The sequence below is a fragment of the Lepisosteus oculatus genome, chromosome 3, assembly GCF_040954835.1.
Source record: "Lepisosteus oculatus isolate fLepOcu1 chromosome 3, fLepOcu1.hap2, whole genome shotgun sequence".
In the NCBI taxonomy this organism is placed as follows: domain Eukaryota; kingdom Metazoa; phylum Chordata; class Actinopteri; order Semionotiformes; family Lepisosteidae; genus Lepisosteus; species Lepisosteus oculatus.
In genome coordinates, this window is record NC_090698.1 from 43,322,572 (window position 1) to 43,349,368 (window position 26,797).

The 26,797-nt window shown below is 38.4% G+C and overlaps 1 protein-coding gene across 2 annotated transcripts in view; it reads right to left on the reverse strand.

The window, feature by feature from the left end:
• Positions 1-1,785: 1,785 nt before the first annotated feature.
• The window catches only part of polk (polymerase (DNA directed) kappa), a 30,053-nt gene continuing 5,041 nt past the window's right edge, over positions 1,786-26,797 (reverse strand). Inside the window, exons 4-16 of one of the 2 annotated variants that reach the window (XM_015364758.2) lie at positions 25,245-25,364; positions 20,001-20,153; positions 18,998-19,129; positions 17,190-17,340; positions 15,838-16,002; positions 15,108-15,232; positions 14,710-14,876; positions 14,324-14,356; positions 13,150-13,246; positions 8,886-9,057; positions 6,428-7,504; positions 4,575-4,629; positions 1,786-4,170 (exon numbers count right to left, since the gene is read on the reverse strand). In XM_015364758.2, coding sequence (XP_015220244.2) covers positions 4,086-4,170; positions 4,575-4,629; positions 6,428-7,504; positions 8,886-9,057; positions 13,150-13,246; positions 14,324-14,356; positions 14,710-14,876; positions 15,108-15,232; positions 15,838-16,002; positions 17,190-17,340; positions 18,998-19,129; positions 20,001-20,153; positions 25,245-25,364 — 2,532 coding nt within the window. In that variant the 3' untranslated portion in view covers positions 1,786-4,085. Of the gene's footprint in view, positions 4,171-4,574; positions 4,630-6,427; positions 7,505-8,885; positions 9,058-13,149; positions 13,247-14,323; positions 14,357-14,709; positions 14,877-15,107; positions 15,233-15,837; positions 16,006-17,189; positions 17,341-18,997; positions 19,130-20,000; positions 20,154-25,244; positions 25,365-26,797 lie in introns of both variants that reach the window. The other variant, XM_015364743.2, reaches the window with a different exon arrangement.

Consider the following 26,797-nt stretch of genomic DNA (forward strand, 5'->3'; position numbering starts at 1 on the left):
TAGTCACTCCCTTAACCTTAGCAGCACTTGCAATACCATGACAGTTAGTGATATGACCCAAGCTTGTTCCAAGCTCGAAAGGCTCACATAGGGGATTTTTATAGACAGAAAATACTTTTCTGGGCTTGAGGGAACTTCACAGACTCATTTGATTTCGATATTAAAAGGACTGAATCTCACAGTCCTGAACAGAAAAGATTACAGAGGGAGAATTAGTTTAACTATTTAGTTCTCAATAGGTAGTTATAAAGTCAATCCAATGGATGTCTTAAAGATACCAGTTAAACATAAACTAGTGGACACAGGTGGAAAGTAAGGGGAAGTGCGTGTCAATAAAACTACCAACCAATATTCATGCAGTTAATCCCCTGGCTTCTCTTGAAATGGCTGGTTGAGATCCTGGGACCAATCAGCTACTCGAAATCAAATGAGCTAGATGAGCCAAACGGCACCCTCATGCTTGTAGCCTCAACAGCTTGGTCTGGGTGATGGTGTCTTAAGTGGTGCTTTTTCCAGTCTTCCTTACGATTCTAATATCTTAATTTCAACCATTCTCTGCATTGCAAAGATATAATTTACAATGAAGGTCTCTCACAAATGCAGTCTAATTGAAAAACAGTATTATTGTAACCTATCCCAGAAACCTTCAAGTTTACTGAAAATAACAAATCTAATTATTTATTCAAGTTCTGTGAGTGTCATGATTTTGTCTCCTGCTTCTTAGATAACTTGTGTGTTAACAGCAAGAAAGGATGTCAGAGCTCAAAGTCAATAATTGCAAACCAACTTGCAGTAGTCAGTGCTGTCCAGTAATATGGAAGACAGTTCAATGCCTGGACATCACACATCTCCTAACTAATGACTGCATGAAAAGAAAAATACATCTTTTCCCATTATCTAAGAGATCTCAGTCACTTTTTTCTATAAGATAAGAGATAAGATCAATAGTTCCAATAGTTTTCGCAGGAAAAAATTCTCACAACAAGCCTTCTCTTAGTTTATAAGCAGAGCAAAGTGAAATACAGGGTTTTGTGTGGAGGAGTATTCACAGTGGATCACAGATCTGCTTTATCAGATAAAGACAGCTGTAATTACCTTAATGACTCTATTGCTGTGCCTTGTCTTGCAGAAGAAGGTAACGCACTGTAACAACAACATGTCAAACATGTCCCCATTACAGAAAAATATATTACACACTTTTATTCACCAAGCACCCTAATGCAGGTGGGTTTTCTGCCAGCTTGGACTTTAAGCCTTATTTCAAGTTACTCCACTCTGATGCGGACAAATGCCACTGTTACGCATTGGTGAAAGGATGAAAAGATTGGGAACGCAAAGCTCCTGCCGAGAGCTGGCAGCTTATCTCATCTTCCTTGTTTATATCCATGGAAAGAAGCCTTGATTAATTACCAATTAAATCTTTAATAATATGAGCTGCAATTGCTTTCTGATACAGAGGTACGCTACCTTTTAACAGGTACAGCTGATTGGGTTACAATTACCTTCTTAACATTCTTGCTTTGTTAAGGGAAAAAAGAACATTTCTTCTCATATAAAAAGGAAACATTTTGATAAGGAATTCCCCAGGCTCATGAAGTCCCTTCATTTGGCATTAGAATACTGATAAGATTATCTGTCTCAGAGGAATATGCATTACATTCTGAGCAATTCCATTAGGCAAATTGCAAATAATATTCAGTCTCAGTGCTGGCTTGCTAACATTCAAGTTATCCATTGAAGCTCAGCCACCTTTTTCAAAAGAAAACTCCTGTCACTCTGGAGATGATAAGTGAAAGCACAAAATTGAGCTAAAATATGGTTTATTCCCTATAATCCCCTTCTTCTTCCTGTATACTTCAATCTAGTTATCCAAGCCGTCCCACAGTAGCAAGAGTAATGTAAACTTTAGTTCCCAGTAGTGATATTAAGCTACATGAATTTCATAGTAATCAGAGTATTTTATCAATCAATTAAACATTTATTTGCTTTTCAGAGGAACAATCAACTACAAGGCAAAACAAACCAAATGTTTCAATTTTTTTTTTCAGATATCACTGCAGATATCCATAATTAATGCGTTTGCATATTAGAAAATACATTTCCGTGGTCTGTTTTTTAAAATTACTTTAAAACAAAATCCACAATTAAAATAAATATATTTATTGTAGAAACATTCAAAACTTATATTATAAATTAAATATTCTTTAAAAAGTGCCCAGACAGTTTTTTTTTCCATTTCAAGATATTTATATATCTATACACGGCCGACCGTGTGATAACAAAGCCTGAAAAACTAAACTGTAACATACCGTATGTATACTAGGAAGACTTCGAAAGATGATCAGTGGTCATCCAAATAAAAACAGTAAGCATTTTGAAATTATGATCCTTATAATCTCAGCATGTCAAAGTCTCAGTTATAAGATATTACTGTGCATAGTGGCAGAAACATACATCAGCAGCTAGCTAGAGATAGCGTGACAGCGAGTTCCACAATTGGCAGCCATCAATGTTTTAGATATGGTACAATTTTCAAAGCAGCAAATGAATACATAATGGCATTAAAAATGAGATTCTGTAAGTGATTATGTTGTTAAAGCTCTTGCTTTCAACAGAGCCTCCTTCAGGTGAATGGGGAAGTGATGGCCATGACTGATGGGATATCTCAGTCAACTCTGTAACACCTACGGCATCCTGAGCCCGGATCCCTGCTGCACTCAGGAGAAGATGTTGGCTTAACTAGCAGAATGAAGGCAGCCACAGCCACGCTCAGCAGCACTTACACAGAATCACGTTTTGATACCAGTAATTTTGATGGATTGTTTTAGTATTGTGTCTAGTCATATATGTTTTCCTCTCATCTTCAAGCAAACTAGATTTTTTATATTTTTAAAATGTTTCTTTAAATAACGTAGATAACATGGAATGTAATCTATAATCCCAGTGTCTTACTTACTGGGCTGGAGGTTCCTGAATGTGTTCTCCCCCAGGAAGAGCCATTTCAGTGCATCACTGCACAGGCTGACTGGGACCTGCACAAGATCACTTTACAGCTGAAGTGCTTCAAGCTGCACATTTCTTCATTGGTCCGATTGTGATGAGGCACTTTTTACAGTATTTTAAAAATCGATTTTTATCAATAGAACTAAAAAACTAAAATACATTATAAAAATGCTTTTCTGCTTTTAGAAAAGAGTGAGCACCAATAAGCAGTTTTCAAGAAACATCACATCCCATCTTTTGCTAATGAACAATGCTCATCATGTGATAAAAATGCCTGATTCTTCTAATGGGGGAATTAACCTCAGTCTATAATACATCCAAAATGATTCCTAAAAGGAATTGCATTAAGACAGGCTGCAAAAAGACTATTTTGTTAGGATCTTAACAGCCTCTTCAGCAATAATGAACAGTGTGTTGATCCATTATCAAGCAGAGAATGACTGGCTGAAGGAGTCAGAAATCCCAAGATAATGCCAGGCATAACCTTGTGCATAAAGTTGAACTTTATGCACAAGGTTATTTAATGTACATATCTATCCATTTCTGTTTTATCCAGTACAGGGTCATAGGGGAGCCAAAACTATCCAGGCAAATAACAGGCGCAGGTTAGGATACACCTTGGATGGGATGCCTGTCCATCACAGGGCACACACAGACACAAATGCACACACATTCACACCAGGGCCAATTTTCCCAGAAGCCAATTAACGTACCAGTATGTATTTGGACTGTGGGAGGAAATCGGTGTAGTTGGAGGAAATGCACAGAGACACAGGGAAAACCACAGATAGCAGCCCAGCAATCCACCACACTGCCCAAGTTACATCCTCTCCACCATGATTATTCATACTTTTTACAGCTAAAATACTAACTCTTCAATCATAATGAAAAATAAATTATATTCCAAAATTTGTCCACTCCAGCATTAAGAAAACAGAAATGGATGAGCATGATTGGTTCATACTCATACTAATTGCATTTTTGCTTCACTTCATGTCATTAGTCTTCATTGATGAAAATAACATTACTGCAATAAAACATTTGCTGGTTTAGCACTATTTTAACAGTTACTTCATCCTGCTTCATCTAAAGAACCTGTCTATAGTGTTCCTGCTGCAAATAGGCTTGGATTTCTTTGATGGGGGATGGCGAGATGGGGAGTTTTGCCTGAAACAAGAGGAACAAATTAAGAATCTTGGAAAGAAATGGAAGCTTAGATTATTACAAAAGGGTGTACTTTTTACCAAAAGCAAAAGCATCCACTGCTGTTTTCCAGTTCAGTGTGTCACCACAAATTAGTTTCTAGCTGTAACATCTACTGGGCTTAGAAAGCTGAAAGGTTCAAAATTAGGTCTTTCCTAAATATCCTTAAAATTTCAGCAGCCTTAGATACTGTAGAGAGGTAGAGAAAATAGACGCATATCTTGATCAAATACACATTTTGTACTGCAAAATTATATAGTAGTAATAAAGTATTTTATTTCAGTACTTGATTTCTTTCAATAAATCACAACTACATCTAACTCTCAAAAACATGCTCTGTAAACACCTGGATTATGTCACCGCCTTACCTTTTGTGCTTGTTCCTTGAAACTGGAACTTTCTGATTTTCCTCTAACTTCCCTGCTGGAAAAATATATCATTTTTATCAATGGGCATCACTGCACATTTGGACTCAAACTCATATCAAAGATGAAAATCTATTTTTATCTGCTCCTAGAAGTGTTCTAGCTGTATTCAAGATCATTTTATACAGCATCTAGGAAGTTCTTCCCTTGAACAAATAATGACACCAATCTTCTAAACTAGGATGAATGAACTAAATGGCTTCTACAGATGCCTCAGTCATTATCTGGATTAAATTGGGAAAAAATTGATTCAACAAGCAATTTCCACAGAGGAAAAGGTCAGGGCACCTTGAATTGCAATTTTCATATAATGGTGAAATGACGCCTTGGCTTTCAATAAAGTGCTGCTGAAATTGATAAAGGAAAAGGACAATTTTTGTAAAAGATATAAAGCAACATGAATAAGCTCTGAGGCTACACATCAATGACCAATAAATATCCTATAGTAGATTGATGTCTGCACTGTATATTTTTATAGTTTGCTTAAAAGATGTAATATTTGGCAAGTTATCATTTTCTTTTTCATTTTTGTCAGCAGCTGCTGCAAAAGTTGTTTTAAAGAATTTTAAAGAATCTGATTTGTTGACTTACCTTTTTGTATCAATGGAGCCTCGAAAAGATTATTGAGTTTAAAGGTAGTAATTTAGCTCAGTGATATTCAAAGCATGATGTTTCATCATATGTACATCTCAGATGTTTAAATACAGTATATTGATGCTTAAAAGACTAACGTTAATCCTTCTACAAGGCATTTAAGAGTACATAGCTCATAACATTAACTTTAACCCATTCTAAAACAATTTCTGCAGTCTCCACTGTAAATTCTTGCCACCAGTGTTCCAAAATCTTCCATGACTACATACTTTAAGAACAGCTTTTGATGCCTGCTTTAATAATATTGACTTAAAAAATCCCAGAAAAAGCAGGTCGTTTGTTGTTCTTTTATACACTGGTTCGTGTCTTCATAGGATACTCTTGCTTTCTGAACATGAGATAAAAAATTTAAGTTGTGAAAATATGAAGGCTTATTATATTTATGGTTAAAAAGTTAGAAAGGTTCACAAGTAGTCTATAATTGCTGCAGAAATACAGTCTGGAATAAATCTGGTAAGAATTTCCACATTCTATCAGTCACTAAATCAGGGAGAGAAAAATAGTCAATTTCCACTCATGTTATTAAAGAAATATTTGCAAAGTGGAAACAAATTGTGAGGATGTAACTCAAGGAATGATAATATAACAAGTAGCTGCAGCTGTAGTCAGTTTGGTGGGACTCCCTAATTAGATTACATAATTCTAGGTTCCCTTGACAGTCTCAAAAGGACTCATTATAGGTTGATTAAAGCTGTGAAATGTCACTGTTAAGGTGAAAAGGACAGGTGTTTCCTGAGTGAATTCTGTCTCTGAATGTTTTTCCTTACTTCAGACACAGTATGTTCAGAACTGAAATTACATGGAAACATCTGAACAAAACTGCATTTTCTGCAAGGCAGAACTATTTAGAGAAAGCCAGCTATTAAAAATGATATTTCTATATACAGTCCATAATGTGAAGTATTTGCAGTAAAAAAAGAAAGAATGTGCTTGAGTACAAATACAGTTACAATTTGTGATTCTTTTAAAGCTTTAAAATATTTTTTTGCTGCCGCCATTACCAAGAATTTAAGCATGAGCTCCACGAGAAAAGATGCACGGCCAAATTGTCCGGATCGAACTGCATGGTAAGTCAGGGAAGGAGGGTGGATAAACAGCAGGCCTGCTTTCTTATATAAATAGAAGTGAAAATTGATACTAACCACTGGTCTTCATATTAGATGTGAAATCTGAATTGCGCGAGCTCGCTGTTGCCTCTCCAAGCTCCTGGAGAACGTCTTGGTTCAGACAAACATCTACGTGCCTGTTGAACAGAGCCAGGTCAGTGGTTTTCTGCCTCATATTGCACACCGGACAAATCAGTGCTGTGTCTACATGGACTCCAACAGCAGATGAACTGAAGGCACTTTCTCCGACCATGGCTTGGGCAACCTCACACTTTCTCCCATTATCCACACAGGGCAGCAGGTCAGGAAGAGCTGGTGCCGGCTCTTCACTTGAAGAGGCGGTACCAAAGCTTGAACTTCCACGAGTGACGTCTGAAGGGCCGCTGTAGGAAGAGCTCGCTTTCAAATCGGCCCCATTTAGATTGCGAGTGGCGCCTGCAATGCTAGGGTCTGACTTTTCCAGCGCTAACACACAACTGTCGAGCTTTGTCAAGAGGTTCTGTGTGGTGCCACAACGAGCCGTCTCGTCGTCTTCAGTTTGTGCCCAAACCAGAAACCCGCCTGATTTAGAAGGTGTCCTGTTAGAGGAAGACCTGTCTGAGCAGTTACTGTCATCATCGAAGATAAAGTCTTCCGTATCTAAATTTCTATTAGAATATTCCACTATGGAAGCTGCGCTCAGGCATTCATCGATATGTCGGTTAAAGGCTTCCAGGTTGTTCGTCTTCTGTTTTTGGAAACACACTGGACATGTGAAGTGCTGCTCCATGCTGCCAATGGTCTCCCTGCTCATGGACTGCTCATTTCCCTCCTGCTCCGTGTCTTTGCAGGATGTAGGTTCCTGAGACACCTCCTGCATGGCCTGCATTTTCAGCCTCTGAGCCCGGGCTCTCTCGAAGAAAGACTGCTGAGGCTCGCACTGCTGTTGTGCGTCTCTCTTCTTCCTGAAGAAGCTGGAGGTCACTTCTTCTTGGGGCTGGCTGGCTCTGGGGTCCTCCTTCACAACCTGAGTGGAAGCCGAGGTCTCCTGTCTCCCTACTTGAAAGAAGCTGATGATGCTCTTCTGCAGGGGTTTCTTGTCTACCTGTGGCACAAATCCAGAAACCCGTACTCCTGAATTGGAAAGGAAATGCAAATGATAATTACGTTCATGAAATGAAAAGACAGTTAAAAGACAGCAGAGGCAACTATGAATATCTATTCAAGACACTTTTATGTCTTTTTTATGTCTTATGGAAGCTGGGTTTAAAGACACACTATTCCACTTGCAAAATAAGTCAGTGACATTAACTTACAGTACCTACCAGTGTGAGTATAAAGCCTGCCATTCAGAGGCTTGGGAAATACTTTAGTTACTGCTGTTACTCCATAGTTTATCTCACAATCTAACAAGTCTGAATAAAGCATAACTGACTTTTTTTCAAACTTGATAGATTGTGTAACTCGTTTCTAATGGGCTGAATTCGCTCAAATGGCTATAAAGTTTACTAATTTATGGGATACTTTTTATCGTCTTTCTCCTGAAACATGACCAAGGTCTAATATGATGTTTTTAGGTCATAATATCACATATACTTATGATTATCTTTAGAGCTACAGAGAAATATGAACATGGCTGGCATTGCTCACACAGGTAAGGCACAGTATCACTACAATGTGACAAAATAATGTGTGGATTTCTTATGAATGTGAACGTTAATCATTACCAATTGATTACACTCTTCAGACAGGATTGCTGTAGCAGGGGAGTTTAGCATATAAGGTACTGTAACTTACTGCAATCTGTTCTCTAGGATTTGCTGAACACTGCCCAGAGACATCTCTACACATGGCTCTAACACTGGCAAATGTACATTACTGCTGTGACTTCCCAGCTGTGAAATTAGGTCAGCATCCCTGCAGTACTCATAATAGCATCTATGATGAGAAAGGACACACTAATGTATTGATTAATGGGATTACTCATCAGATGTTGTGTTGTAATTAATTTAATGTCATAAGCTCTGAATGACACTTCTTCTGAGGCACTAAAGCTCATAGCTACTATGGAGAGGTCTGATTTTTTTTTAATTCTCACAAGTGTTCTTGTTAACAATCCATACGGAATCACACACAGGTGCAAACTGTTCTTTCAATTCTGGGAGGTGGGTACAAAAGTACTCTGACACCAGCATGTAACTCTTACAGACATAATGAATACATTAATGGTTTTCAACTGAAAGGAAAAGTTGCAAAAACATTAAGTTGAAATCTGTTTGTGTGGGATGCAAATTGTTGTTAAACTGCAATGTCATAATGAGTGTGGACTAATGTTTCATATCACAGTAATTTACATAAAATCCATGCTAATGTATTCCTGGACTAGATCTAATGTCACACTGTAAACGTGCAAGCTGCTATGATTTGTCAAACTGACTGATTATGCCAGAATTAAAATAATCTTTTCCAGGCTATTTTCCTGCATGAAGAACTAGGTTCAAGGAAGTTGTCTTACCCATAAGCCTCAGTCTCAGAGGATGAGGGCTTGCATTGTCAATCTCTGTTTTCAACAAAACCCTGGCAACAGCAAATATTTCCTCTTCAGTGGAGACGATAGAAGACGGAGTAAAAGCTCTTGTTTTGACTTCAAAGTTCACATTCTTCAGCTTTAAAGTAACTGTTTTTCCCTGTAAAAAAGTATAGTTGTTCTATTATGAGAACTTATTCCCATATATTCACAATTCATCTCTTTTCTTAAAGCCTGTGCATAATATGGACAGAATCTCTCAACTGCACAGTATGTGTTGTACTCAAATACTAGATAAACCGATCCTAAATGTCCTGGGCCAGAGTACTTAGGCCCATTGAATACCTGGATATGTATAGATTCATCTATCCATTTTTTTACTTCTTTATCCAGTACGGGGTCACTGAGGGAGCTGGAGCCTATTCCGGCACACAATGGGTACAAGTTAGAATACACACTGAACAGGAAGCCAGTCCATTGCAGCATATGTATAGATGTGTAAGAAACATTTAAAAAGAAACGACTTAAAAGTTTAACTGGGTGATAATATGGGTTTTTCATTCTTTCTGCAGAATTTGCTTGACCAATTTTTAAGCCCTACTTTAACTGTGCCATACTGGGGACCATATTCCAAAGACCAAATTCCCTTTTCAGTCACCGAAGAACCCTGCACAACTTTAGCTTCATTAGTTCCACAGCAATAAAATAGTACAGTTTCTTGAATAGAATCAAAAAGGGGTGACTTTACAACAGCATCACAAACCCCCAAAAATGCCCGAGAATAATTAGTCTGGGAATAACCAACTGAGTTCCAAACCCAACGCTTACCTGCTCTAGCCTGACCCTCAAGATTTCTGCCATCACGAACCAGATCTGTCAATTCGAGGCTCAAGGATACGAGCCCCTTGAGGCCTTTCACCCACCCACTTACTCCAATGGGTGCAAGATCAAAGAGATGAGACTTCAGCCCTCTATCTCTTCACCTAACTACTCAATCCACTTGCTGATTTCAGAGGAAAGGAAAAAAAGCAGCTACAGAACAAGGAACAGGTGGCCTCTATGTCACCTTGGCATCCTTCTGTACGTGACTTGGAATTTAACAGCAGTCAGAGTTATAATGAATGCATGCCGATTATACACTGCCAAGAAGTAATTACAAGGCTAAGTTCATATTCAGGCAGTCTTGCTTTGCCAGGTATATTCGTTAACTGATTGCTTTCTTTGTTTTACCGCTTTAACCGCTGTCCAGACCGGTTGGAAAGCGGGATATTCTGGAAGGAGCACAAAGCCCTCTGTTTCAGAAATCAGGGTGTTGTTGACCGTAGTAGGGAAGATTCTCCATGGGTAATCATGTACCCCCAATTAGTAAACAAGTAGACATGGAATTCATGCAATTCATAGTTCAGATTTAAAGTATAGCATGCTTTTTCCAATTAAACCAATGTGGGAAAAACCTATAAAGAACAAAAATGTTACATATGCGGCTGCAGAGCATGGCCCCAGGCAATCAAGTTGGAAGCTGGGTTTCCATAGTTAATCTATTGCTATGCTACATCATTTCACCATCATTCCAATCATTCCATGATTTTAAAGATGACTGCATCAAATACTTCCTTCAAGTTAAATGTTTAAATTTTTTTTAAATCTGAATACCTTTTCATAGTAAGCGAATAAAACTAGTAGAGCAGCTTCCCATTTATTCATGTTTCACATTTAAAATCAATCCTTTTTTTCTTTTCAGTTTGGCTTCAGTTCTCTTTTCAATTAGATCTGTCTTATTTTTTGTTATTTTCACAATGTATTAACAAAAGGTCAGATGATTCAGAAAGGATGTGTTTAAACAAAAGATTACCGTTCTATAAATGCTGAGCTTTTCTGATCTAAACCTGGTTAATAATTATTTTGGCTTTTTTCAGTTTATTTTTCCCTTGGTTGCACAATTGCTTTCACTGCAAAAACACAAGCTGTTTCAATTGGCCTTTGAGCACTGCATTATATCTGACATGAGAATATAATCACATAGCTCCAAGTGACTTCCTATTCTCTGAAAACTCAGACACACAAAATTCTACAGTGTTATAAATCATTTTCCATAGGGACTGCTAATTTAGAAGCTTTAAATGAAATACTGCACATGCAACCATATCACTAGAAAAGACCATAAAGGGGTCATTGCAAGTATTTTTCATTTAGCAAAGGTATAAAAGGGATCACTAAAGTTAACAAGTATTTTTAAACCAAATTAAAATAAATTCTAAAGTGATATTTCATTTTCTAGTTAGGTTTATGTTGCAAGATAACTTTATTAAAATGCAGGAATGCAAAGTGAAAATAATTTGAATGAATAAGTGGGAACATAGACGGTATGGTGGCACAGTTGTTAACATCGCTGCCTCACAGCGCTGTAGCCCTGGGTTCAATTCTGGACCTGCAGTGGCATCAGCATGGAGTTTGTATGTTCTCTCCATGTTTGCATGAGTTTTCTCATACACCCCAAAATACACCAGTAGGTTAAATGGCCTTAATGTGAGTGTGCGTGTCTGTGTCTGTCTGCCCTGTGATGGACTGGTGTGCCTTCCAGGGTGTACCCTGCCTTGCACCCTCTGCTTGCCAGGTTACACTTTGTCTCCTCCGTGATCCTGAAGTTGGAAGAAGCAATTAGAAAATGGATGGATGTTAGGACTTTTTCTACTTAAACGACAATAAATTCCACATCAGAACCACAGCAGTTTTTTGGGCCAAAGCTCAACCTCATTCTTGTAGCATTTAGCAGACTAAAGAGCACGTGACTCCCCTCTGGTTGGATAGTCACTTATATAGCTAGATGGGCTGTAGTGGCTGGCGTAATGGACCTCATTCAAGGGTACAGCAGCGGTGTCTGCTGTGGGGACTTGTACCCTAAACCTGCCAGTCATGAGTAGAAAGGCTCCTTTCCTTCTTAGAGGCAAAACGTTTACTTCAGGGCAGCTTATTGCCAGCAGCTGAAACACCCTCCAACTCATGACTGGCAACCCAGTACCTGGATGGAAGACCTCCTGGGAAAAACTAAGGTGCTGCTGGAAGAGGTGTTAGTGGGGCCAGCAGGGGGCGCTAACCCTGCGCTCTGTGTGGGTCCTATTGCCCAAATGTAGTGATGGGGAAACTATACTGTAAAAAGGCATCGTCCTTCAGATGAGACATAAAAAACCCAAGGTCCTGACTCTCTGTGGTCATTAAGCCAGATCATTAGCCAGACAGCTAATGGTCATTAGCCAGACGGCCATATCACCCTGCAACTCACAACTGGCAACCCACTGAAGCTAAGCAGGTGTGAGCCTGGTTAGTACCTGGATGAGAGACCTCCTGGGAAAAACTAAAGTTGCTGCTGGAAGAGGTATTAGTGGGGCCAGCAGGGGGCGCTCACCCTGTGGTCCACGTGGGTCCTAATATCCCAGTATAGTGAAGGGGACACTATACTGTAAACAAGCGCCGTCCTTCGGATGAGACGTAAAACCGAGGTCCTGACTTGCTGTGGTCATTAAAAAAAATCCCAGGACGTTTCTCGAAAAGAGTAGGGGTGTAACCCCGGCGTCCTGGCCAAATTTCCCATTGGCCCTTACCAATCATGGCCTCCTAATAAAACCTCATCTATGAATTGGCTTCATTACTCTGCTCTCCTCCCCACTAATAGCTGATGTGTGGTGAGCGTTCTGGCGCACTATGGCTGCCGTCGCATCATCCAGGTGGATGCTGCACATTGGTGGTGGTGGAGGGAGACCCCATTACCTGTAAAGCGCTTTGAGTGGAGTGTTCAGAAAAGCGCTATATAAGTGTCAGCTATTATTATTATTATTATTAAAAATCCCAGGATGTTTCTCAAAAAGAGTAGGGGTGTAATCCCAGTGTCCTTGCCAAATTTCCTGTTGGGTTTACCAATCAATAATCCCATCTATGAATCCCCATTTATTACTCTGCTCTCCTCCTCACTGATAGCTGATGAGTGGTGAGCGTTCTGGCGCACTATGGCTGCTGTCGCATCATCCAGGTGGATGCTGCACATTGGTGGTGGTGGAGGTGGTTTACATTAACTGTAAAGTGCTTTGAGTGGAGTGTTCAGAAAAGCTCTATATAAGTGTCAGCCATTATTATCATTATTATTTTTCAGGGTTTACTCGGATGCCTTAATCACGTGTTCTTTTGAGTCAGCTGCAGCAGGGAGTTAACAGACCACAGGACTGAAAGCTGGTGCTGGGCGTAAAGGACACTCCCTCACCTTCAGTCCTTCTTTGCGTAGATCCTCAGCAAGGTCACAGCACAGCTCATGGCAGAGACTGTACTGATCCTTTGGATTGCTCATTTCACTGAAAGTCCTGCAGGCAGAAACAAAGAGAGAAACAATCATTTTCCATTCTTCAGGGCTGACTACTCTGGAAGCTTCTGTTCCATAACTACAGTCTATAATTCTTAGTCAGTCCGTTGGGCTTAAGCACAAGATGACCCGTAGCAACTGACCTACTCAAAAGAATTTAAACAGTGATGTAATTTTACCTTATAGTGGGTTTTCTGTTTTATATGGTATTTTAAAATACAAAATACATTCATCAAAGGTGCATGTGTCTATGTAATATATTACAAAAACAATTTAGAAATTGTTATTTTTATTCCCCTAATACACACAGACTGTACACACTCTAGTTGGAGTCCAGCTTTATCATGGGAAACAGGTGTAACAACATATACATCAGACTGATTACTATGTGCAAATCAAGCCACTTTCCACATCAGACTCAAACAGTACTGACTAGGCCTCCAACAAATGTGTGATATTAGTGAAGAACTTGGCTCACATGTAAATTTGAATGTTCTATATTCCACTCAGGATGTTGGAAAATAGATCACTTGAAAAGGGTATGACACCTTGTCCACCTTTGAAACAATCACAAACGTTTTCCGTTTTCTCAAAAAAAAGACAATTATAGACAGCTTATCACCTAACAGTTTGTTTTTTCAAAAGTGTACACTAATCTTTTAACTTTAATAACATGCCAAGAAACACAGAAATAGTTCAAAGCAGAAAAAACAGAATAGCGTACAATAACATACAAAAGCCAAGTTCAACACATAAAAAGTTTAAAGGCACAGAGAGTCTGCAAACTTGCCATGTATCCTAAATCAGAACTTTCTCAAACTGTTTCTGTCTGTGTGCTTAGAGAAAAGACTTTTCCTGGCTTTATGAGAACACATTTGAAAAGCAATATCTTCAGAAAGTGTCAAATACAATTATCTTTATACTGCAGCTAGATATTATTTCCCTTTGAAATATAATATTATATAGACTCTTTAATGTAAGTCTTATTTTGCAAATAATACATTATACATTTTAAGAATCACTTAGGAAATGTTTAGCAATATTTACTAAGGTGTTTTCATGATATACAATAACGTACCTTTCTGTGCTCATACTCTTCCTTTCACCATCACTGGAAAAAGGAAGTAAAACACACTTAAATTTATGCGCACACTTGTAACACTTTAAATGTTTTTTAGACACAATCACCTTTAATGAGTCAAAAGAACATAAACTGTTTTACTGCAGTGGAGAATTATACATCTCTTCTTTAAAAACAAAATCCTATTTTTACTATACTGTACTTATTTTTCTTTTGCCCACTAAGATAGTACAATTGAGGCCTTAAAATGAACAGCAAATAATAGAAAGTACAAATGAAAACACCATTCACTACAGCAAAGTTGAACAAAAAATGCCTACATACTACATGCAAATACACTTTACATATATACACATATATACTGTATATTTGTGCAGGCTGACCTCTCAATACGTGTTGTGCCCAGACCCAGGGATATCTGCATAAATTGATGCCAGGCGATTTCAGAGAAAAGAAGGGAGAGCAGTGCCATCTTCTGGCACAGTTCAGAACAGGTAGTGATGTCCAAAGCCCTCAGCATTTTCTCTGTCACTTTTCCTATACCAGGGACCTGGGGAAAAAAAAAAAACAAACTTACAAAAGACATTTGATAAATGTGTACATGTGTTGTGTACTTAAGTCTGCTAACAGGGGGCGTAACAAGAACATTGGTGTGGGTGTGGGGTGCTGGTTTCAAGTCTGTCCATTTCTATTAAATAAACCTTTATACATATGGAAAAGAGAATATTTGCAGTCAAAACACAGGCCTGACGTACCTACTCTTAGTAAAGTAAAAGCCTACCTTTCTAATGGGTAAATCCCTGATGAAGTTCATTACGACTTCTCGGTCTGATGGGATCCTATATTGACCATTGGGTTTGTTCTTGTCACTGCACACTTTTGCCAGCATTGTATTTGGTGCTATGCCTTGAAAAACAAAGTGTAGTTATCTATGATGTAAACAGGTATGGATTAGCATACTTTAATTTATTTACAACAATTTTAACACTGAAACAGAACAGTAAACTGGAATGCTTCTGACTAACCAGACAACTGCTAAATAGTAGACCTTGTTTGTGAAAGATTTTTTATCCAATCCATAGACTTCACTTTATTATCAAAGTTAAATAAAATTATTAAAACTTCAGTGGTGTGCGTAAACTGTGGTCTTTAAGCCCCAAGAAACTCTCGGACCCAAACAATGTCTTGCCGTGGTACCATAAAGTTATCTATTATTCTGATGCAAAGTTTTCAAAACGTTCACCAATATATACATATAAAAAAACATACAAATAGTTTTCTTCTCTTGCTTTGTTTGGGGGTTTCTAGTTGCCCAGAATGGTGCACTTACATTTAAAAAGCATATGGCTCCCATTTCAAGTAAAATTGCCATATCAATTAACCACTGGATTTGTATGGATTTCAAAAAATGGTTTTGGCACAGCAAGACTCATCAGGAGCCTGAACAGAAAACGCCAGCTCTTGAAAAACCAATAAGTACTAAACACCCTAAAGAACAGATTTTGTCCTACCTGCGCTGGCCGTGAGTGAAGTCTTCTGCTCAATGCGGAACCGCATCTCTCTCACAGCCTCCTCTGCAGAAAGCCCAAACACCACAGGGGTGCCAGAGATCCTGGGGCCAGGAGGACTGTCCTCAAACAGCACAGGGGAGGAGTTCCCATTAAGCCTGTCCGTCTCTGCTGAAAAACCAAGCAGATAAATCAATAACATGTAACACTTCAAGAATATTTTTCTCTCTCCTTATTACCATAACCCCTTTCTAATGCTCTTAAGGAGATTGCAACATGTCAAATGATTAAATGGAGGAAGGTAGGGTTCGTGTCTTTCTCTCCTGAGTGGGAGCAGGAACATACCAAATGTTACAAATGAGATGAGGCATTTTGGCTCATCTAGCTAGTTTGGTACTTAAGAGCTAATTGATTCAGATCTCAACCAGCCATTTGTTGTTTAGAAGCCAAGGTAGTGGCTTCAACAACAAGGCTGGAGAAGTTGATCTATACTCTCACATTCCACATTTGGGAAAAACAGTGCCTTCTGTTCTTGGATTTAAATGTACTTTTACCTACTTGTGTCCTCTGGTTAGTGTAGTGACATGTTACAAGAAAGCTAAGTCTTAAAAATAATTGGTGATTCCAATTGGACGGGAATATAATTAAAAACAAAATGCTAATTGCAAGCTCGCAGCATGTAAAACCTGCTTTTCAAACAACCTGCTACATGTATTCTCAATGGCCCCAACTCTGGATTAAAGACTTGTTTTTATATTTTAATGCATCCCTTTATCATTCAGCTTGTAATGATAAATTAATTTTGGCAGGTGACTAATCATATGGACAGTTATTAAAACTGGGTGTCCTGCAGTACCCTCTGGAAAACACACAGGAGAAAATATGCCTAGAGGAAGCCGTAATTATATGATTTTATGGCTTTCTGCAGGAAGCTTTTGATTTACTTCCCTACAATAATATTACAGAAGAAATTTAATACAAACCCTGTACATCTGCATGAAATACCCAATAAGCACTTCTTTATGAAAATGATTCAATGAGTTGTGGTATGAATCTATTTCAATGAGATTTAAGTCTAGACCATTTCTTACCAAATATTGAACATGTTCTTTTCTCTAAAACTCCAGGATTATTGGGAACTGTATTTCCAAGTGTGGAATATAATAATGTATTATACGAGATTAAAAGCAACACTGAATTAGCAAAAGAGCTGAGCTTAGAGTTCGGAAGCAATTCTCAGTACTGGCCTATGTATGTGTGTCATCATTTTCTTGAAGTATTGAATACTGGTTTGAACACTCATTTTGCCTAGGTAAAAAAAATGGTTGGTTTGACACAGTAAATTCGTTTGGCACCTTCAGAAGAATTCTCTGTTCTGGTGTAATATGTCCTCATGGACTCCGGCCAGCTCTGTCTTTGCTCCAAGTGCTCTGTGATGTCCAGATAGGCTTCATCTAGACTCATGGGCAGGAAATTGGGGTCATACTCTGTAAATATTTCCCGCACCTTGGTTTAAAAAAAACAACAAAAGAAGCTCACAATAAAATGATATTACTGTGATACATCACTTACAAAGTTGTTTCATTAGGCCTAATGGTGACTTCTCAGCTCTAATGTTTTAATGCTCTAATGCTTTCTCCAACCCTTTTCCAGCTCTGCAAAAATATAATTATGTCAATACTGCTTTCTAGGAATAATGGATCATCCCCCGATACAGAAGAAATGGATACAGTGACTACTGCCTACACAGAAAAAACAACATAACAAAATTGGTAGCACTTCAGTACCAAAATGGGAGAGGGGCATCTTTCAATATTTCATCAATAAATTGATTTTTATTCTTTTTCATACCATTTTTGGGACAAATTAACAATAAGGATAATTGGGTCACTTCTGGTTATAAAAAATAATTCAGACATTAAAATAACGTAATATACTTAAAAAAACAAAGACAGCTCCCACACTCCTGTTCACTGACTGGGTCTATCAATGCCTTACCTTCGCATATCTGTGCACCCCTGTGAGCAGGAGTAAAAGTGGGATAAAATCAGAGTACTGCATAGATTACTCTCCCACACAATATCTGAAGCTTTTGTCTCTTTTATCAAGTACAAAGTAAAGCATCAAAGAATACACTAATTATTCTGTAATAAATAAAACAGTAAAAAGTTTCAAGAGAGCCACAGTTTTTAAGCACTTCACATGACCTAAAAGAGTTAGTTGATTACATGCTTCTTCTTAACTCTGCTGTTGCATAATGTTTGTGTTTTTCTATACTGTGTAATTTTTTTTTATTATCTTGGACGAATATTTTAATGATTACATATACAGTAGAAATGTTTATCAAAGCAAAAAAATGAAAACAGAAAAAGGGTAAAAAAAAACCAAGAACTATTTAATACTTCTAAAGCACAGGGCAGGCTTGAAATCAAAGTATGGCTAAAGAACATAAAGCCACATATTTAAATAATTGAAGATAATCCATTTTCTATCCGCTTCATCCAATCTGGGGTCACAGTGGACCTGGAGTATATCCTGGTAAGCAACGGATACAAGTCAGGATACACCCTAGATGGGGCACCAGTCCATTGCAGGGCACACAAAGACGCAAACACTCACACCCAGGGCTAGTTTGCTCTGAAGCCAATTAACCGAAGCACCTGTTGGAAACCCACGCAAACACGTGTAAACTCCAAGCAGATAGCACCCCAGGTCTGGAACTGAAGACAGGGCCCCAGTGCTGCAAGGCAGCAATGTTAACCACCATGCTGCTCAGCACTGCTGCAGTGTAATTTAAGTATTTTTATGTTTGTCTATACATGCAGAAAATATTTGTCAGCATGAATATATACTACTTGTATGAAAAATGAAAGTGCATGTTTACAATTAAGCGCATTAATCATTTTTTATGTTTAGTTAATGAGGGAAAGCAAGTGAGATTAGCCCACTTAATGAGTAAGCTGAGAGGCACCAGTATAAGATGGCGCTTGTTTTTAAAGTTGGCAACCACTGGGAAAAAAATAAAATATTGAAGAATGGATAATTTATGAATTCCTGACCTTGGCATTTTAAGCTAAAAAATGAATGGATACTGTGCAATTCCTAAAGGGCATTCTTCATTATCAGACTACAGGTAACCTAAAGCAGAAGTCAGATGATTTACCTCAGCACTCATTGCTTTGTATTTGTCAAAGTTAGGATGGACTATGATCAGGTTGGGACAGAGCTTCTTTGCAATAAACCCAGGCATTGCAGAACGTACTCCAAACTTGCGAGCATGATAATTAGAAGTTGCCTGAAAAGGAAAATAGAAAGATAAATGATAATGTTCTAACACTCGACTGACAACTGCCCCATATACATGCTAACAAAACACTATATCAGTAGATTAACAACAGTTAAACAGCTCTTGAAGTAAATGGAAAAGAGTTGCATTTGATCTTAATTGCCAACATGGAAGCAAAACTCATGAAAAACCCCATGATAGAAAAAAAACCAACTGAACGAACAGGCTGCACAGTCTCCAGGCTAAACACTAAACAAATCACCTTCCTGCCTTAACTAAGTGACTGAAACCATATCTATTTTTAGAGTTACTTCTGTAAATATCACTCGTGACTCATTCAGAAAGAACAGCCATCAGGAATCAAATGGTCATACTGCTAATTATCAATGGTCGCTTCATGGCAAGACCACTGTGAAGTGAAAGTACATTCAGAAGACAAAATATCTGCAAGATTTGTCAGTGCACACTCTCAGACATGTGTATGGACACCTTTCATCTCCAGTAATGCTGATCACTGCTGCAGCATATGTAATAGTTTGGGAAAAGAATTTACTGAATACTCACTCATTGTGGAAATGGCGGAAAAGATTTACAGTCAACAAATGTATAACACAGGGAGTGAATACTTAATCCTGCAACTCTGCAGAAATAAATGATCAATAGGTTGTCACAACTCGTATATGTATTGTATATATATACACATCTAAAATTATGTACATATTCACGTTTTGACTCATTGTATAAGAAAGTATTTCTCCTTTTTGGAACATAGGCAGTGTTAACAGAACAGAGAATTCATGACTAATCAATGTGAGGTTTTGTCGACAGTGTCATTTGGGGGTAACAAGTCTAGAGATGAAAACAAAGCCTAGATCGCTACCAGCATGCCCGTTACTCCGACGGCCATAGGTTTGTCTTTGAGTTCCGGGCGGTCTCTCATTTCCACTGCGGCGTAGAAGGCGTCCATGTCCACGTGCACAATGGTGCGCCCCATCTCGCGCCCCCTTTCCAGCTCTGCGGTCAGCCTCTCCACCTGCCGGCCGCAACACAATACCGCCGTCAGCACCTGTCCCTGCCCTGCAGCGCATTGCATCTAGATTAGGTTTAATCCTTTTTAACAACTTTAATCCCCCAGAATATTAGTCATCATCACTTTAGATATTAGGGAAGATCTCAGAATATAGTTGGGTAAAAAGGAGCATTTTTCAAAGAGTTCAATATACTGACCAACTTTTATAACATACAATATATTGCTGGGATTTTGGGAAGCTGCATTTGCATTTCACATTGTCTGTAATCGACATAAATCAAACTAGAAAATTAATCACACAAATGCTACTCAACACTAACTCATCTTTACTTCGGTTCATTCCAAAAGCCTGAGTGACAGGTGATTAAGGAGGGTCAGTATGTTTCTTAATTATAGTGCAATTCTGAATGGCCGCAGTGTTGTCTGATCAATTTACTGTTATCATCTGTTCAGGTACGAAATGAGCACTGTGGGTGAAATATGACTGGGTTGTCCTCAGTTTGGCTAGGAAGTAATCTGAGCTTCATTTTATCCAGGAACGAGGAGATAGACCAGGTATGTGTGTCACGCAGCACTGGAATGGCACAGAGTAACAAACAGTAATAAACAGGGACTGAGTCTATCCTCCTGCTACCCAAGTGAAGCAAAATTAAGTCCTTGCTTAGAAGTTGCTGTGAAATCTCTCAACCCTGTTTGTTGAAATTTTGAGAATAAAATTGGACACTCATGAAACCAAGAGGCATTAAACATGCATTCTCCCATTCCTATGCAAAACTATTATGCATGTTTATGATGAACGTATGTACAGTATGCACAAATCAGTTAAAATCATTAATTCGCTTCATTTTCTAAACAATCAAACATTTCTTGGAGATGTTTTTGTAGTCACTGCTTGTTAAACACCACGTATGGAAGAATGGGTTGCAGATGTGCAAGTATGATGTGTGTATCATGTGGATAATGGTACAAAAGGCCAGGGAAGATGTGCACAACTAATCATTGCTGAATCAATGTTGCACAAGTTTGAAGGAAAGAGGACATTGTCCAGGGTCATCCAACAATTGGGTGTGAATAGCTTGACGATATTGTATCTGCAGTCAAAATACATGAAAAATCATTCAACTACTTATTTAGGTAGGTAATAGAATAATGCGTTTGTTTTTATGGGAGGTATGGATGATCTCAGAAGTCTGAGTGCTGCATAGTTAAAGCTGTCTGTGCAACACCCTAATCTAGGTATTGAAAACTGTTATTGATATTTCATTTTTAGAGTGTCAAGGATATTGTTGCTGACTGGATAATTAATTTTGCCTTTAAAAACCACAACAGTAAGTACGCAGTAGACAAGAAGGTAGGCTAGGAAGGTAGCTGTTCAGGAGTACCGGCTAAATGACTTACCAGCACGGGAAAGAGGTCAGTCAATATTGTGAGGTGCTTTCAGCCTCTTCAAAAGGGAAAGACCGTTTTTAGATCTGTTTCTGTTTGGTTTCGGAGTCACATGCCCGTTTCTTTTTTGTATACTTTGTGTGCATGCAACCATAATGGGGGCAACGCTGACTTCATTTTAAATAAAGAGCCTTTGTTTTCACCGATATGAATCTCTGTATAAGCATCTTGCTCACCTCCTCCAGGGCTGCATGTTCAAAAAGTAAACAGCTTGCTTGTGAATACCTTGAGGGATCAACCCATTTCAGCGTCTATTCTTTAAGATCTACTGCCAGAAGCCTTAAATCATCCTTTAACTTAACATCCTGCCAACAAGCCTTGAGACATTCAGCTTTCTTAATTTGTGTCACCCTATATTTTAGACACTTACATACATCAACATAATCCATGAATCCATTTTCTAACGGCATAGGGCATAGATGGTCATTGGGGGGGGGTTTGGGTGCAGGGCCAGTCCACACATTAGACATAGACACAAACATGTACACACTCACACCAGGGCTAGTTTGTCACAGAAATGAATTAACTTACCAGTAAGTCTTTGGACTGTGGAAGGAAACCCATGCAATAAAACATCATTGGGGAAAAGATCCAAACTCCAAAGAGACAGCACCCAAGGAATAGAACCCGAGGCCACTGAGCTGTGAGGCAGCAATGTTAATCACCGCCCCTATATCAATGATATCCTTAAGATAATTGAACAATAATAATTGAATCGGCTAATGCTATACAGCACCTACAGCAGACGTTACAGAGCACTCTCCTTTTTCTTACAAAAACAAAGTGATATAAAGACTTAAATGGGACCATGGTTTATAAATGTTAAAATCGGCGGAAATTATTCATGATTTTTAAAGCATCTCCCAGTTTTTCCTTTTGCTCAAAGTTATATTTTCTATATCTATATCACAAAACAATTTTAAAACCAAATGGTATGGATGTGGTGGTCATAGTAAGTATTTTCAGAAAGCGGGGGGGGGGGGGGGGGTGATCTCTTAAGGGGCTCAACCAAAACAAAATGAGCCTCTATCAAACTGGAAATCTAACTGGGCAGCACTAAAATTACTGAGCGCTGTCGTGTTTGGGTGGGGTAGCAAAAGATGGGTTGGGTGCTCTAAAGACCTTGTCTAGTGTTTTTCAGTGTCTTCCTCTAGAGGACACTGGTTCCCTGCTGCTTGCATACAGGTTTACTAGTACAAAAACAGCTGGATACCTTAATGACATACAGTATGTCTCAGAGGAGGTGCATGTACAATATAACTTCCATTTCCTACTGTTGCTGTAAACTGATATTATCAATAGAAAAGGAAGAACAAAAAAAGGAATATCTGACAATATAAAAACAATCAAAATAATAAATACATGTTGAAGTCTGGAGCAGCTTTTCTTCCCAAAAATGAAATTAACCTTTCCTTTTTTTAATGGTTTATATAGAGAAAATTACAGGATGACAAAATTGTTTAAATGTTCACTTCTTCTCCCTGCTCATTATGATTTTCATTGGCATGCTGATTTTATCTTGGAGGAGGAAAGCAGTACAGGCCACCTAAAGTTTGTTTTTTGCTTATTTGGAAATAAAATGAGTGGAATCATAGAAATGCAGTAGAGAAAGGCTACTGAAAATTTTAGAGCCAACTATACCTGAAAGAAAAGCAAGAGATGGAACAAAAATGGGCATCACGGTAGCACAGTGGTTAGCATTGCTGCCTTGTAGTACTGGGACCCTGGGTTCAGTCCCTTAGGTGTTAACTGTTTGGACTTTTTATGTTCTCCCTGTGTTTGTGTGATTTCCCTCCTTCTGTCTAAAGACATATGGTAAGTTAATTGGTTTGTAGGAATATAGACCCTAGTGTGAGTGTGTTTGTCTATGTGTGCCCTGTAACAGACTGGCATCCCATCTAGGGCATATCCTGCCTTGCCTTACACTTGTTTCTTGCCATAATAGGTCCCCACGACCCTGTGTTGGATAAAGCAGTTAGAAAATGGATGGATGGATCTAGAATGAGCAAGATGGGGTTAATCCTGAAATATGTGAGGAATTCCAGAATAAGGCAGTCTTGCTCATTACAAGGAAGAGCAGTATAAATGTGTGCTAATAAGGGTCTTGTGGTTTCTTACAGTCTTATGATCATTAGGCCTTAATTTACTGTGTAACTCCTGACTGGCTTGAGGGATAAATATGCCTTATTGCAAATGTATTAGATATGAATACATACTGTTTGTGGTGTAAATAAAAAATAAAAATTGAAATTGCAAAAGGCGATGCTGTCGTCCTTCTCGGGAACCCAAAATAAACCAATGGGCAAAGAATTTATCAACTACAAAATTGTTTTGCCCTGAGCTAGGATCATACTATAAGGGCAGCGTTTGTATTCTCAATTTAGCATTACTTTTTAAACCCATTCAGCTGGCAACTCCAGTCACTGCTGAGGATCACAGTTTTAAATGGGTGACCACATATAAAGGTTGGTTTGGTTTTCACCTGCAATAGCAGAACAAACCCATAACAATTTTTGTCCGTGCCCCACAACATGCCAGGAAATCTTTTTCGGAAGACGCACTGTGGAGTGTGTGTTTACTTTTTTCTTTATCTTAACATATACATTTCAACTACATGTAACTCTCCAAGAGAGTTCAGACCATTTTTTCGACACTAAATTGACAAGTGTTTTAATTAAGGTAGGGCTTCATTGTACTATAAAACTCTCACTACTGGGGCAAAAACAGTTTGTATAGTTCAGGTGGGTAGCTGCATCAGCATGCGTAGGCTGCAAAGGAACATGTAATAGGTTTATTCCATTACGAAAAGAGAAATGAAACACAACGTTTCGGCTGTGGAGCCTTCTTCGGGTGTGAAGTGGAATAAACCTATGTCTTGTTCCTTTGCAGTTTGAAAGTTGCCAATGTTTGGGTTGCTTACTGATTTTGTCATTTAAAAAAATATTACCTGTGTAATCTCAGTTTTTAAGGATTTAAAATGTCTAACAGAAGACAAATCAGAGTTGCTGGGGGTCCTGGTCACAGTCGGGTAGTGACATGATCCAGGCTTGAACCCATGATCGTAGTGCTCAAACTGTGCTTGGGTATTAGCCTCCAAGGAAGCCCTTAGCACTCACTATTTTTTAAAAAAACAACCCATTTTGATTTGAAACCGTCTCATATGATTTTATGCTAATTGTCTTTTCATAGCATTGTTTATCAAATATTTTATCACTCACTACTTTTGCCCACAATTGATAAGCTGTGACTTGAACTATTTAGATAAATAATTTGTTTTTTAAGTTACGTGTATCCTTATAAGTAAGAAGTGAGTTGTTAGTGCACTAAACATTTGAATTTTAACGTTTAAAACTGAAAAACACATCTCAAACACGCTCAACAAAACTGATATTCTTTAGCAGTGAGAGCTGGCACTTTGTAAATGCAAACAAATACATATGCATATCTCAAAATTGTTTAAACACGGCATGGAGTTTAAGTTAACAGCACAAGTGATATAAAATGAATACTCTTTCACATTAGAAATGTCCACAAGGAATTTAAAATTCTGCAAAGCAGCCATTAAACACATCTTTATATAAACAGATGTCAGGCTGTAGTGAACTGAATCCTGGGTGTGTAAATTAAGGAAATGTTACTGTTCAGTACCTGCATCTGTGCTTTCCTCAGCTGGTGCTCAGTGATTTGTGTTTTCTGCTGCATCATTCTCTCAATCTTTAGGTTCACCTGCTGCTCCTTCTTGCGTTCATTCTCATAAAACCTTGATCCCTCCACACAAAAAACACAAAACATCCAGATTTTAGTAAAGAGGAACTTGAAAACCCCATCCTTTCTTTCAGCAAATCGGCTCTCTGGAGCACATTCTGGAAGATCTAGGCTGCTTTTTAGTCAAGAACGAAAACAGGGCATCTTCAGAATAAAGTTGCATGTTGTGTGAAAACAATACATTTTGAAATGAGCCATGAACCAAATTGTGGCGATAAATATAAAATTGCTGTATGCTCCAAACTTATGAAACTGCACTCAAATATACAGAATCAAGCCTGTTCAAGATTCACGATGGCATTTATGATAAAAAGGGTGAAGAAAATCAATTAATTCACAAAGTCTTGTAGTCACAGATGATTATCTTCGAAGAGTTTGAAGATGGCTGGCTTGTACTATGTGATGTGCAGCTCAGTCACGGTGAGCTCTCTCTGATGCTTTTTATTCTTTGTTCTGACACCTATTTGTTACAAAGTGCTGGGCTCATTCCCAGTTAATGTCCTCCATCTGGTGCAGTTAAGGACCTTACATCTCCCAGGAGTTGATGCTGCATGTTTGCTTTTACCATATTATATTAGAAACAGTTCTCTATATTATATTAGAAACAGTTCTTCTGTTGTCCTCTGGTGTGATTGCCTTGGCTTGCCTGGGAGAAGAAATCCCTTTTTAAGGGCCTGGAGTGTGATATGCAGACAGCATGACAAACCCCTAAAGAGCTGATGGTGGATGATCATAGTTTTAGTGCTTGCTGTACCAGCTTGAGAGAGAACACTGATGTTGCCGAGTCTGTGCACCCACTTGATATGTGAAATCTTCTTCCAAAAGTGTTGGGAATATAATTGTTATGGAGATGTTATGGTTATGTCTCCCCCATGTAAACATTATGTAGTAAAATTGGATTAATGATGATAGACCATCAGTTTCATTTTTTTTGTATAAATTCTCAAACATCCACTTCTTCAGGTGACCAAAGACTGCTCCTGCAGATTTTAGGCGATGTTAGACTTCTTCACCAATATCAGCCTTCTGTGAAACATAACTCCCAATGTGTGGAATAGCTACTCATCATGAATCTGAAGCGGTAGTGCTAGGGTGCATGGATTTGGAGCCTGCTGATGGAGAACTGTGATTTGTCCTCTCTAAATCCAGGGTTCTCACATGCCTCAGTAAATATTATGACAATTGTCAGGAGATCAGTTTATGTCAAGACACATAACTGCAGTTATCACCATTTCTATAAGACAGGGTTTGGTTCCAAATAACCTCATTTGCCATTTCATCCAGACAGTTAAAGGCCCCTGGTAACAATGGCTATATTATTTATCACTGCATGGTACTGTATATTTACACAATAGTATTATAGTATTGCCTGGAATATACAGAAAGCTTGGGAGTGAGAGAATATTACTGATCATTCCTCTTCACGGCAATGCCTG